The 15,150-nt window shown below is 43.2% G+C and overlaps 1 protein-coding gene across 2 annotated transcripts in view; it reads right to left on the bottom strand.

Annotated features, from left to right (window-relative positions):
- MAMDC2 (MAM domain containing 2) overlaps positions 1–15,150 on the bottom strand; it is a 128,897-nt gene that overhangs the window by 48,163 nt on the left and 65,584 nt on the right. For both annotated transcript variants that reach the window (XM_081065259.1, XM_081065260.1), the window contains exons 5-6: positions 11,941–12,078; positions 2,917–3,173 (exon numbers count right to left, since the gene is read on the bottom strand). In XM_081065259.1, coding sequence (XP_080921385.1) covers positions 2,917–3,173; positions 11,941–12,078 — 395 coding nt within the window. The remainder of the gene's footprint in view (positions 1–2,916; positions 3,174–11,940; positions 12,079–15,150) is intronic.

Raw genomic sequence — 15,150 nt, 5'->3', positions numbered from 1 at the left:
TCTTTTCTGCTACCAACTTTAATTCTATTAATCAACCACCTTCTGCCCGTGACCATGGGGCTCAGGTGTGATTAGCACAGCATTCGCCTGTGCTGGGAAAACCACCCACGTGTGCAGTCCACTCTTGTGAATTGATAGCAGGAGAAGATACAGTGTTGAGCAGGGGTTGAAATGCAAATGAGCCAGGCCAGTCCTGTAAATGCATGACGTAGGCTTGCTTGGTGAGGGTGTGGACTGGTGAAACAGAGAACGCAAGCCCTGTCTAAAGGGATGCTATTACTCAGCTTTGCCGATTGTCAACATGTGGGAATTCAGGCTTAATAGCTTCCAAATTGTCACAAGGACCTCGATTTAGATTTTTTTCACTTACAATCTTTTGATTTTTCAATGCTGGCAATTTATTAAAAAATTAAAACAAGCAAAAAGCAAACAAACAAACAAAAAATGAAACACCACTTCAGCAGCCAGGCAAATATTATAGGCTAGATTTGACCCATAGGCTTCTACGTTTCAACTTCTGAAGAGAATGGTGTCTTGAAGGCAGACAGGTCAGAGTTCAAATCTCATTTTCATCACTTACTAGCGAGGTGACCTGGGGGACATTGCTAAACTTCTCAAGCCCTTGCTTTTCTTATTTGTGAAAATAGGCATAATGACACCTACCTTGTAGGGCTGTTGAGATTAAATGAGTTATGTGTATAAAGATCCAAGCAGTCAAGTGCATAATGAGCTCTGAATTAAATTCATGCCTTTCTCTCCCCAGGTTGAGCGCCTCTTGAACTCATATTCAGATTTGAGCCCAGTTAGCTACTAGTTAGAAGACAGCAGGCCCTTTCTCTCTTCCAGGTCTCAGTTTCTCCATTTTTGAGAAAAAGAGTTTGGACAAGATGGCTCCTAGGTCTCTTTAGCTTACCAACAATAACGTGATACCTAGACTCTGCAAAATCCAAGAGGGGCCTGAAAGTTTGTCTCCAGCAAGGTGGGAAGCACTGAGCACAAAGGGAATAGATGTGGACAGATGAGAAGGGGCAAATGAAGTTTACAAACTTAACACAGGTCTATGACATTTAGCACTCAAGACGCCAGCTGATAAAGAAAGTGAATGGCAAAACTTATATTACTGAACAGGCTGAATACGAATGATATTTCTGATCAGAATATGCTAATAACGCTCATCACAGCCCATGGGCTACTCTCTTGTTCAGAAAGAGGATCTCAAATGTTTGTTTTCCTTTTTAAAATTCATTTGAGAATATGGTGACATTAAATTCACTGATTTCTGCAGGATGTTTCTTTTCCTGGCGATGACTTAGAACAAATAATACCAGCATAATGAATTCAGACTAGGGCAAAATCACACATGTGAGCATCAAAAGAATATATATTGAAGTTTAGTAATGTCTATAACTTTTCAGCTTTGATTTGAAGAAAAAAATCAGGCGATGTCTCACTCATATGAATGTTGCCCAAGGAGTTTATGGTTGGAGTTTGGGGGAAAAAAAAACTTTGTCAGTGTGTATGTGTGTGTGTGTGACTCATTTGATTTTAAATAGAAGGAAAACATTCTGAAGCAGTATGTGCATTTCTCTGTCTCCTTGTAACGCAAACTCACAAAATTTCCCCCTGGGCTACAAGAGAGAATTGAGGCCAGGTCAGCCTTTGGGGTAGGAAATAGCACACATACTGCAAAAGCCATTGTGCTCTTTCTGGTGCTATAGGGTGGGGTGTGGGGGGGGATAGAACATGGTCAGGGGAGTGGCAGACACACCTTCTGTAGGCAGGACAGGTCAGAAACCAAGACTCAACCCCAGTGCTCTCTGAAGCTCTACATCAAGCGAGCAGGTGACACCACCAAATGCATCTGGAGAAGAATCTTCTCCTTTTGCACTTTAAAGGGAACTAGGAAAGATATTGCAAAAAGCACAAAGTGAAAAGTAGGGGATATTAATAACCTGTGGTAACTAAGACTCTACTTATAGCTCCAAATCTGCCACCACTGATTCTAGAGGTCCTATAGGGTCCTCATACAAAGCTGGGTGTCCTCCTTCAGCTTTAGGTCAGATTTTAGTCCAGGAACTTTTCTGAAAGTGCCCTGGCACTCACCAGCTGTGTGACCTAGATGAAAAAAACGTCAAAATTCTTGGACTCTCCATTTCTCCTTTTTCATCTGTAATATGGGGATAATTTTATCTACTTCGTTGGATTGTTATAAATACTAGAATATATACTTATAGATATGTATTAATACCTGGGCTTAGAAAAAAGGTCTTTAAGGATAAACACCAAAATGTTAGTTCTCAATTTGGCTGGGTTCACCCAGGCTGTTTCAGTTTCCTCAATTTTCTAAGTCTTCCACATTGGACATTTATCACTCACGTGACTATAAAGAGTTTTAAAACAAAAGCACCAAGGCTTGTTTCAAGTTGGGACTGCAGTCATAAATTTATTTCTGATTTTTATGACATTATTAATTCTGTAAAGGAGAAAAGAAGAAAATACATCTTTTCTTTTTTTCTTCCTCTAGAAAGACTCTTCTCTCAAGTAAGGGAAACCTTCATAACTGCTCTCCGGCATAAAAGTTCAAGAGTGAGTTTCACTTAGAAGGCGTTGATCTCCTTTGAACTCCCCATGAGCACAGTGCAAGGTTCAGAGGGAAAGTGTGCCCGAGAAATCTAGTTGGTTGATTTCATCCTTAGAAAAAATAGTCTTGTTAGAAAATGAAGGTGATAAAGGAAGAAGGCAGAAAAGAGAGTAGAGGAGGCTGAGGAGGGGAAATGAAAATAAAGACAGACACAGCAGAAAAGAAAGAATAAGTGCGAGACTATAGCACCTACTGCCTGTGTGTGTAGGCAGTAGCCTCGTAGAGGGGCCAGGCCAGGGCACACCTGGAACAGCTGGCACCCCTGCCACACCTACCTCCATAGGGTACGGCGCACTGAACTCCACTTCAGCAAGGTTCCAGGCAGGATTCTCCGGACTGTTAGTTTTCCAGATCTCCTCATAAAGGCCAGTCACATCCCGAGTATAAAGGGAGAAGACATTGTCATTCCCCTGCTGGAGTTGGTAATAAAATGACAGGCAGCCAGACATGGGGGCCGTGGTCATTGGGGAGATGAGCTGTGCCACCTCCTGGAAGTGCTTGACGTAAACCGAGTCCACATACATGTAGTGGCCTGGAAATCACACAGAGGAAAAGACAGCATAAGACCAGCTGGGGATTTTCCAATGAAATGGTGCAGTTCTGGGGTTTACTTTGAAATTATCCAGGGGGAGTGATGGGCAGGAAACAAACGAGTTGTAGATGAAAGACGTCTGGCCGTGGGTTGATGAATGTTGCACCTGAGAGATAAATACATGGAGTTCACTGTGCTTTGCTAAATACAAGATAAGAACCATTCTTTTCCTTTTCCTTACCTTTGACTGAAGTGTACAGACAGACAGAAAGGTAGATGTATTATCTGTAAAGTGCTTGAATTTTCACAAGATGAATGCAGCTGTGGGGAAAAAAAACAGAACACTACCCCAGAAGCCCTGCTCTCCCAAGCCTTCTTTGAGTTATACGGTTTTTAAGAGCACACCAAGCATACCATCTGTTCTCAGAAAGAGGGACCCTCCTGTAGATCTTTACAATATACCCAAAATGACACTGTGTGTTCTTTCAGTGAAACTAAGATTTTGAATTCAGACTAGATGACAAGTTGTACTTCTTTAATAGAACACGTCAGTCAGTCAACACTGCAGACAGGGTTAGGATTTGCAAGGCTAAACTTGTGATAACACTCTTGGCAAGGCCCCGGTGAATTCTGGTGGACCTCCGTTAGAGGCATTTTGGTGAAATGGAGAAACGGTGAGGCAGAATGGGGAGAGCTTCGATTTGGCATTGAAAGAACTGAGTTTGAATCCTGCTGTACCCCTTACTAACCCCATGACCTTAAGCAAGTTACTGAGTCTCTCTGGGCTTCATTTCTCTGATCTCTAGAATGAGAAGCAAATACTTCTCTCATTGGGTTGATACGAGGATGAAATGAGATTATGTATGTGAAGTGCTTAGCGTGTGCCTGGCACATTGTTAACTGCCTAACATAATTATAACGAAATAAAGTAACGCCATTAATGATTCTAGTATCATGCTTTCCCCATTGTCTGTTTTATATAAAAGGAAGCTATTATTAGTAGTAGCTTTGTCTGAATTTATCTAAGCTGCAATGAGAGAGGAATGCTATGCAATGTAGCTTCGATAGAATGGCCCTTCTATTTATTACAAGCTCAGAACAGCCTAATATTTTGTTTGTATTACATGATGCCTAGTTAATAACAATTTTTTTTTTATCCTTGGCAAAATAGTGGTAAAAATATTAGGAAGAATATAGATATATACATATATACACATACATATGTGTGTCTATCTATCTATCTATCTATCTATCTATTTATCTATTTACATACTGGACACTTTGCATCTAACAAACTGCCCAGTGTTACAAACTCCACCAATTGTTATTCAAAGCACAAATATAATCTCAGAAAGATCCTCACTTCAACATGATAGAGGGGAAAAATGAACAAATCAAAGCTCACTTTCTCCTGATAGCAAATTGTTCAACCTCCTGAATAATGTTTCTCATTTAAACATAATTTCTCTGATCATCTCGCCAAGCCAGGCAACTGTGAATAAACAGAAATCACAAATTCAGCTCCTTAGAGGAGCCAGCCAGATCAAGTATTATGGTTGAAGTAGTGGTTTGGGTCAGAGAGAAAAAAAAGCGGGTGGTGAATTAGTTGCTGGCGAAATCATATTTCGCCAGCAATGAGAAACAGGAATCAAGCCTCTCTGGAAAAATCAGAAAATCTGATAGCCCTGGGCCCAAATTCTCTTGCTTCGACAAGTAGCTGGTAGTAAGGAATGGCAGCCCCTCCCAGTACCTGTGTTCTCCATCCCATCCTGAGAGCCCATCCCTCTCCTCCCAGCCAATGCCCTGACATGCAGCCCGATGCTGCAGGCTTTTCCCACAGAAGCTCAAAATCCAGACTTTCATGGCAAATCTATCCGTTTAAAAATGATACCCCTGTATTAGTTTGCTAGGGTTTCTGTAACAGAGTACCATAAACTGGGTGGCTTAAACAACAGAAATTTATTGTTTCACAGTTCTGGAGACTGAAAGTCTAAAATCAAAGTAATGGAAGGATTGGTTCCTTCTGAGGGCTGTGAGGGAGAATCTGTTCCAGGCCTCTCTCCTAGCCTGTGGTGGTTTTCTGGCAATCTTTGTTGTTTCTTGACTAATAGATCTCTGCCTTTATGTTCACATGGCATTCTCCCTTTGTGTATGTCTCTGTGTCCCAATTTCCCCTTTTTATAAATGACAGCAGTCATATTGGATTTGGGGCCCAGTGACCATGCCTCGTAAGGATACCAGAGCAGGGCCATTCTGTCTGACATGGGCTCCTTCAGCAACTCCCCATCAGCCGAGCCCCTCTTTCACAGGTGTCAACCTTCCATCTTGTGTTGAAAATTCTCCCACCAAAGGCCACATTATGACTTTTGTGGAAACTAGGCACTTTCATTGCCGTGGGCCTCTTTCTCCACAAAATACATGAAAAATTATTTTTATAACTGCATTGATATAAGATGAATACAATCTAGGCTGGACTTATCATATTTGTTATTATTACATCCATTTTCTTTGTTTTGATTTTAAAATAAATAAAATAAAAACATTCTCATGGATCCTTAAGAGTGTCATGGCTCCTAGGTACTATGACTGCTACGCCTGATGGATACACTGACCTGGCCAAGCTGCTCCAGCTCTGTCCCCTTTATCCTTCACAGTCATTTCCCCCAATAAATCTCTTTCCCACCTAATCCCACCTTAGTGTCTGTTTCTTGGAGGACCCCAACTGACACAGCCATAAAGAGGGACATCATTCTATTCAGGGTAAGGAGTGTCTCCAAAGACTCCAGGAGACACTCAGTGAACCCAGGAGGGACCTCACGAATCCACTTGGAATTATTTGTTCTGCTTCCTGAGTGCACGAAAAAATGACTACGCTTAGAGAAATGTCTAATGATGAATTCATCTTCCTCGCAGTTAACAAAAATTGGACCATCTTCTTTAAACGCTAGTTACTCACCTTCTGGGTGGACAATATTTTAATCCCTGAATTTGTAGTTAAAGTCCCTCATTAACAACTCATACACAGGACACTAGGCCAAGTTAGCCACAATCACATTTCTGATCACCAAAAACATCCAGCGAACACAATGTGACCTGCCCAAAGTGAGTCAGAGAGGCTTCTGGGAATAAGAACAGGACTGCTGACAAGTCTCATATGGAACCACTAGACTAGACCACATGCCCCCCCCCCATCATTCATTTGTTGCCAATATTGGGTACTATTTACTGAAAATCTGAGTAAGATTGTTTTTTAATGGAATACAAATGGTAGCTCATCATCTCAGTTGAAGGGGTGGAGATGATTCAGAAATCACCGGGTGTCTGCCCCAGAAGGCCAGGCTGGAGGAATGACCACCTGCCCAGGCTGAGTGTGTCATTGGGTATAGTGTACGCTGAGGAAAAGGAGAAAATGGTTGGGTGGGTGCAGGCACCATTTTGTGCACCTTTCCACAGGGAATGAAGAAGGTAGCTGGAGTTTTTAGGAAATTATGTCTAGTGTCTGGTATTATGAGAATTTTCCTACCCAGTTCAATGAGACTAGCCCTCCTATGCGGTCCAGTGTTCTAGAGCTTCCAGAATTCCTGGGAGAAGTAATTTCTTATCAGATCATTTAAGCTTGAGTAGGATAAAACTAGTTAGAAACTAGGTATTGATGGACCCCATGTGGATATTACCCTGCAATCAACCAAATTATTGGGGGTCCTGTAGGCCACAAAGATTTTTAAGTATTAAAATTTTAACTGGAAATAAAAGAATCTATGAAGGGGACAATGGCTTCCTCATAAGATTAAACATTGAGAAGTTTGTTGCCACTCCTACAAAGCCTGTCCTGCTTCTCCATATTCAGACCGGGAGCCAGTCTGTGTCCCCTAATTCTGGATTATACACTAAAAGCCTGCAGTTTCTAGGGGGGAAAAAATCCAATTCTGTTGAAAGATCAAAGCTGTCAGTAACGGCAGCCAAAACTCAGGTCCCCTCTGGGAAGCTGCCTGCTGAGACAGCACGTGTGCACTTCCTTCTAAGAGGACTTTCTTCCTTTCTTGCAGTAGCGCTCTAGATTAACTTAACTTTTCATGTGGAACCAGTGACCCCTGGGAGTTTGTCTTTTTCCCTCGCATTAGAAAAAGAACTTTGAGGGACGTTCCCGAACCATTATTTTCAAACAGTCTGGCTAACCAGCATTCCACAAAGATTGCCCTTGGCTCGGCTGTGAGGCTACAGGCGGCCTGACTCAGCTGTGATTCGCCAAGGCTGCCACATTTGTGCTCTACTTGTGATGCCAGCATCCCTGTCGTGGTTGTCTGGACAAGCCGGCGCCCAGGTAAGGGGGAAAACTTGGTCAGCAGAAAGGTACGTATGCCAGCTGGAAACACCCACCTATCTACCGCCATGGTGAGGAGACTGCACCCTTGGGAGGAGACAGTGCATGCTCTCCCACTCCACAAATCTTCATGCACCTCTATAGTTCTATGGGTTTGGCTAAATTTTACTATAATAAAGTCAGGTTCCAGTCTTTTTACATAGCTTTCAGGGGTGCCATAAATGTAAATGAATGTGAAGTGAGACTTCCCAGAGTCTCTGCTAAGACCGCAATGTCGAGAACAAAGGGTGACAAGTACCTCTACTTTCTAAAGAGTGGTACAGACCATCAGTGTGGCAGACCTGACACCTAAGCCAGCTCCACTAGATTTAGCCCGTCTCTCCCCTGCAGCCTGTATATATGACAAGGCCAGAGAGGGATCAGAGAGATTGGAGACAGGGTTTCTTTGAAGAGAGTTGTCACGGAGCTGACCTGCTATGCGTTTCCTTTTGACCTTCCACGGAAAGAGGAGGGAATGCTTCCCCGTGTTTTGCCTGACCCAAGAAAGGAGGCAGAGGGAACCACTTGCAGAGAGGTAGAGGCGGGAAGCCCCCTCTCACCTCATTCCCACCCATGCTCGCAGAAATTCCACGTTCTGAGATTGTCTTGGACCTTGAGAGGAGGGTGGTCAGTTACTGGGAGAACTTAATGAGTGATAACTGGAGTTTGTGGGGTACAGAGGCTGGTGTCGGACTCTGGACTGCATAGATCCAAAGGTAAGATGGCTGTAGGGCTAGAGTGGAGACAAAGGGTTTTGTTGCCATACTTCCAGAGTTTGACGGGGCAAAGATGTGAGTTTTCCCTTAGCCTAAGCGGGCAATTCAGACAGTAGCTGGGCTTTTCTCAAGAGGACTGTGTGCAGGGTGGTAACTCCAACAGAAAGGGGCTGGCCAGGTACACCATTACTTAGAGGTGCAAGAGGGGATTCACAGAGGGCCAGCCAGACAGAGCATCCTCCCTGTCTGGGAATAGTGACGTGGGATCCCCCATTGGCCAAGAGAGAATCGGCCAGCATTAGGCCTCCTGCAGTATGAAGGGCATCAAGTCCAATTTAAATAGCACAAGTCTCATAAAACCTTTTGTTCCCTCCCCTTCCTTTGCCTTCCCTTTCTGTTCCACCCTCATCATGCCTCCCCCAACCCTGGAGGAGCCAGAAGTAGCATAGTGAGTGGGGGAAGAGCAAAGGGAAGAAGTATGAAGAAGTAAAGCACAGACCCTCTCTCTACTGCTCTACTGTACCCTGGCTGGGGAAGATTTGAATTGGATGAGATATTGGAATTTTGACTTGACTGAATCCTTGAAAAGGAGGCTGTTGGTTAATACCTAAAAATGACTGTCAAGCTACGGTAAGTTATCCAAGGACAGGGAAAGGAGATCCAGCAGAGCTTGTACAAAGGCAATGGTAAGAAAATTAATAAAGCTGCCTCCCTACTGAGTGCTTAGGCAATGAACGCAATAGATCAATGCAGAGCGAATGAACAGGAATTGTGAATACGATGCTTGAGCTCAATCTGAACCAAAATGAGAAAAGACTATCATGAGTTATGGAAGCATGATCCATCCACCTCATGGTCTTTGATGGAATAAAATGATTCTGCCCTTATTTTAGCTTTTGAAACCTTGGTCAGCGCCTTCTAGAGTGACACCATAAGCAGATTCGATTTTAAAAACCTCAGCAAAGAGATTTCCCTCATTATTTTTCCAGCAATTATCTTCTTTTTGCAAAGGCAGGTAAAAACAGTAATGATCTAAGCTGTCAGTAGGTTACCGCCTGAAAGGTTTTGTTTCACTTCATAAAATATTAACAAAGGGAAAAAAAACAAAACCCATATGTGATGAATCAGAATTGAGTAAGGAAAAGCAGGATAATATCCCATCCCCTCCAGTATTTCAAAGACATCCCACCACAATCTTGCTGCATTATTTTAGCCATTTTCATCACTAGACAAGAATCTGGATTCACAGTGCTCATTGGAAAAACCTGCCTCCCTGTGTTGGGGACTAAGTGTTAGAAACACACAGCTGAATGAAGGAATATTCACATCAGCATCATATTTTTCAGATGTTACGTGCACTGTTCTCTTTTCTACAACACAAAGGCCAGAGCCCTCCTGGGACGACTTCCTTCACTTTCTCTGAAGTGCTAAAGTTCCTGAGCAGGTACACAGCTTCCCTTGCCCCTGCAGTTCTCTTCTCCCATTTTTACCTGAAAGCAAAGGCATCAGCGGCTTCCAGTCCACAAATGAACATGGAGTTCATATAGAGTAAAAATCTGCTGCCGCGGGCAGACATTGGAACCATTTTATCTTTCCTTTGCTGTCCAAATTGATGGAGCTCAGGGAAAATCAATATCCAGTAGAAAGAAAACAATAAGAAAGGCAACCTCTCTATTATTTAGAGCATTAGAGGTTGTGTTTTGTTTTTTCTGTTTGTTTATTTTCTCAGAATGATCCTGGTCAAACCTTTGAGTCATATGGACAGAGAGCTTTTCAAACAAAATATTTTGAAATCTTTAGAGCGCATCTCTTTTAGCCCCATCTTATATAGGGTGAAATCTTGCATAGGAGTCCAGGTATGAAGAGCATGAATGAGTGCATATGTGCATACGTACGTGTGTGTGCGCACATTGGGTGGAAATGAGAGGGCCGTTTGGCTAATGATTGGGCAAAACATCAGTCCAAAAGCTGAAGACAAACTGGAGGGAAATAGCAGTGGAGAGTTGGAAGAAGCAAGTGGAAGGCAGGTATCCAGGCATCCTGCTCATGATAAGCAAGAACATAGTTTAGGAGCTAGGGGCTACTCTGCCATCATCATACATCCTGGCATTCTCAAATACTCTCTGACCATCTAACAAACCATCCACTCTCACGACTATACACCTTCACATATGCTGCACTTATCTATTTCTTAATCCATCTGGCCAAATTCCAGTTTTGACATCCCTTCCTCTAGAAAGCCTTCCCTGAACCCCGAATCCAAGGTAGCCTTTCTGGCCCCATCTTACTTATTTTGCACTTCTGTTAGTCACTGTGCATGTTTACATAGCACTTTGGTATTTGAATAATTTGAGAAATGCCATAATATACATTAACACAAAACTATGTTAAAGGCACTGAGAAGTACTGAAGTAAGGAAATCTGTTTAGCTATCTTTAGCTCAGGGGTTTCCCAGTTTATTTGACTACCTATAGCCCTTCTTCCCTCATATAAAGATTATTATACTCAAAAACTGGTATTCTAAGGAGTAGCATTTTGGAAAAATTGGTTCCTGTGATCTCTTTGAGGCCAATGACTGTTTCTGTATCACCAGGATATGCAAGAATGCCTGACATAGAAAAAGTGCTTTTTATGTGTTGGTTGAATGAGTGGATGAATGAGTGAGTGAATAATGAAGAAGGCTCATTCTGGTGTTCAGGCTCTGACTGCACAGACTATATAATCCAGCGGATTGCGGGAAGGGAGGTAAAAGTTCTTCCTAGATTTCTTCCCTTCAGGTCCAGGGTCAGCCTCAGTATTGACATCAGGGGACGAAGCAATGCTAGTGGGTAAAGCTGCGTGCCTTAGGGAGGTGTTTTAGAATAGCCAAAAGATAAGAAAATGGAGAGGGGAAGATGGGATGGGGAGTGGAGATGGGTTGTGTGTCTTTAGGATCAAAGTATGGATATACATAAGGAAACTCCATCTTTCGCAATTTCCAAAAGTCCTAAGCCTTCCCTACTTTTAAAAGAGAAAAAGTAAAAATGTTTTGTCTTTTTCAAATCTCAGTTCCTTTTGTAAGTGATCCTACACGCATCTCAAGGGACATTCTTTCGTTCTCCTATTCTACCTTGCTCTTATGTCCCTTCTGTGAAGGCTTTCTCCTCTAGGTGGCATTCTAACGGACCACCTCTGGAGAGTCCCCATTTCCCTTGCAGAGAACCAGCCCATGTGGCAGCTAGGGGGCCCTGCTGCACGCCTCATTCAGGATTCATCTCTGGTCTTGTCTCACCTCACTGCCACTTGGGATGTTCTTAAGGTTTGGTTCCCATCCTTCGATCTATTTTTATTGAAAAGTAACCTAGGATTATTCCAGCCTTGCCTTTAGAAATAAGAAATACTGAACAACAAATAGATAAGAAAGTACAGCGTAACATAGAAATGCAAAAATAGCAAGACCAGGTCATAGGTAAAGAAAAGCCTTTAACCGGCTGGTCTTCCTCTTAGTTCTACTAGAGCTCATGTCTGCAGTTTGTCTTTATCTGACGACTTATGCTTCCCTACTCTTCCAGCAGGATTCCCGGTCCCTACTCACCCTCCTCTCTCCTCTCTTCTCTGTTGACAGAGCTACAGTTCGGTCAATGCAGGGGGGTGGGAGGAGATGGCAGAAATAGTTATCCTGGGAAAAGTCATCCATTTGTCCCCAGCTCACCCATTTCATTCTTGAAGGTGTGGTCCTGTGGGAGAATGGAGTGGGAATTCTGAATAGTTCCTCCTCCAACAAACCAGTTCACGTTGGGGTTCCAGTGATTCACAAAGCCACAGAGATGATTTTCTTCAAAGTCACATTCTGGCAGAAGAGAAAAGAAAACATACCTCATGGAGATGTAATCATACCTGGCTACACCTGTACTCACTGCAGAGTCTGCTCTTACATATTAAAATACGTTTCTCACTCCCTTTGCATACTGGAACCTTTGTACCAGGGCTCCTTCACAATCAAGAAGAGAGAGAGATTCTGTAATGAACAGAGATTGTAATTCATCATTGACCCTTTGGATTGTGGCCCTTCCACTTACTAGCCATCTTACGTGCAGGGAGTGACTCATTACCTCTCTCAGCCTCTGTTTCTTCATATGTGAAATGGGGGCAATGTTCCCACCTCATAGGATTGTTGGTGGTATGGACAGATCCGAACACAATGACATGCAAACATTTGGTGCTTGGTACACGCCAGCCATTTTTATCATCCATCTCTGCTACAAAGCACTGTTTAGGGCTATGCTCTTAGCTCCAGAAATTTTATCCTCCACTTCTCTTGCACCTGGTAGCCCATTCTTCCATCTGCTTCTCTCCTGATGGTGGACAAAATACCCAGAGCTAAGGGGTGTGCTTGCTAATGCTAACGCCTGCTTTTCTTATAAACAAGAACTCAGTTAGACCAGGCAGCGCAGGCATATCCTAAGCTCTGCATCCTTCTGCAGCTACTGAGTAGACAGCAGAAATCAGGCCCCTTCCCCTGCCCTTTTTTAGGGCATTGACATGCTTGCATGGATAAATTGTTCCTAGCCAACAGACGCCTTTCGTACAAACAAAACACTCACAGGCCAGTGTGTCCACTGTCCCCCATAATCATCAATTAAAAACATGAAGTGTGATTGTGCTGCCACCTCCCGTCGGCCCCTCCACATCCACTCCACCTTTTTTCACCCTGCTCTGTCCTCCAGAGGTTGGCCTATATAGACTGTATCAATGGGCCCCCTTGCCTTCTGGCTTCCTGTTGGATTTGACCAATGGAAAGTGGAAGGAGAATGAGGTTGGCAGTGTTTATTCCCCCAGCACCCTCTCTGCCAGGTCACCATGAGTTGGCTGTGTCCCCCTACTGACGGCACAGCTTTTGTCAAGAAGCTCTTACCACACAGCTACTGTCTCCAGATTCTCATAACCCTCCTCCCTTGCTCCTTCAGATCTAAAGATGGTACCAGCTCATGAGTTATCACTGGTACTAGTCCTGGATTACATTATCCCTCATTGGTTTCCTTTACCCACTCACACCTTTGTAGTTCCTTATTGAACTTTCCTCAGATTACTCAGGTTGAATGCATATTCAACTCTATTCAACTCAGGTTGAATAGAGTTATCGATGTGTTTTTACATTAGCAAGCATTGAAAAATTTTATGATTTTCATTTACAACTTTGCCACTGCAGCGTGTGCTAACCAATGCTCAACATTCAGTGCCAAAGACTGCCACAGAGTAAAATGAAAAGCAATATATCCCTCAATGTGCCAGGCACTTTTCTAAGCACTTTCTATAAATTAACTTATTTAATCCTTAGAACAACCCCATAGGTAAGTACTATTATTAACCTCATTTTATAGATAAGGAACTGAGAGAAGCAAATAGTCATAGAAAGGAAGGAGAAGTGAGAGTGTCAGGATAAGTTTCATAAGATAAAAGCATTGGCACTCCTGTTTTTTTAAACAAACCAGAAGCCAGCAAGTGACTTGAAGAAAGCAAATTAACATTTCTTGAGTGTCCAGCACCGCATGAATTGCCTATATGTCCATGACCTCATTAGTCCCCACAATAATCCTCTGAAGGATGAGATTTATCCCCATTTTACAGGCTCCCTGGGTTGACTGAAGCCCCGAGGGTTGAGTGAGCCAGCAGGTGGTGCTGTACTCCATGTGTCTGACTAGTCGGTTGTGTAAGACCCAGACAACAGACGTGTGGGAGCTACAGGGAGGTTCAAGGAAGGGGGCCCAAACTCACTGTATCTTCAGAAAATGGTCACATTCTCCGGCTGTTTTCTTTCCCTTGCATTGGCGTCATCATTGCAAGGCCAAAACAGAGACGTGAGACTCCAGGAATCAGCAAAGGCTCTTTGGTGTTCAGAATCATCTTTGACACCCTCTTCCTCTCCATAGCCATTCAATCTCCAAATACTGTCAGTGCTGAAAAATCTGTCAAATCTTCTGCTTTTTTCCTACTCCGTTGCCAACCCCAATTTTAGACCCTCATTATGTCCCTGTAAGGTCACAACCACTTTCTAGGGAGTTTCCTACCTCTTAAGCATTTTCCTTGTTTCTAAGTCATTTTCTACGTGGCAGCCAGAGTCATCATCTGCACACCACAGCTGTGAACCCCTCCCCCGCTGACTGACTTGTAGGACTTCCCAGCCCTGTAATTCATTAACCCAAGCTCCACAGCCTGGATCCAGAATCTTCTGTAACAAACTCCCTTACCTGTCCTGCCTCTTACTTCAAACGCCCCACTCAGCTTCCAGCCTTTGCTTGAGCTTGTTCTGTGCTTTCTCTCCACTGGAGACTTCCTACCCAGCACCATTACTTGACTAAATTCTTCTCCTTGAAATGCCAGCTCAAATGCATCTCCTGAATTCAGTCCTTTCCGATCTCCCCACCTCCCTGCTGCACCTCCACAATACGGCTTGTCCTTCTCTGGCAATATTCATCATATATATAAATAGTTTTGGGGTAGACAAGTAGAAGGTGAGTGGCCACAGGACATGCACTATGTCTTTTCCTTATGCCACCTCAGAAGCTGGCACATAAGAGGCACCTAACTAACCCTGCTCAAGTGAAATCTAAGTGACAACTATGAATATAAAGACAGAGGCAATGAGGTGCAAGAGAGAAATGAAGTAAAGTGAGGAAAGGAGGTAATACGATGCCTGCTTTTCTGGAAAATGCTACGAAAAGCTGAGTTCATAGCAAACTGGAAATTACTTTTATGCGGAGGTTAAGGCAGCAGCTTAGGTTACCGTTGCTGCATCTACTTTTCTTTCATTAATCCAGCCAGTCCAGGCAAACTCTAATTAGCCTTCCCATGCTTAAGACAGAAACAAAAATACGTCATTCAACTGAACCTAGCAAAGAATTTTAACTACTATGCATAATAC

This window comes from Rhinolophus hipposideros (genome assembly GCF_964194185.1).
Source record: "Rhinolophus hipposideros genome assembly, chromosome: 11".
Lineage (NCBI taxonomy): Eukaryota > Metazoa > Chordata > Mammalia > Chiroptera > Rhinolophidae > Rhinolophus > Rhinolophus hipposideros.
The sequence above is the reverse complement of the archived record's forward strand: the minus strand, read 5'-3'. Positions and strand labels throughout refer to the sequence as shown.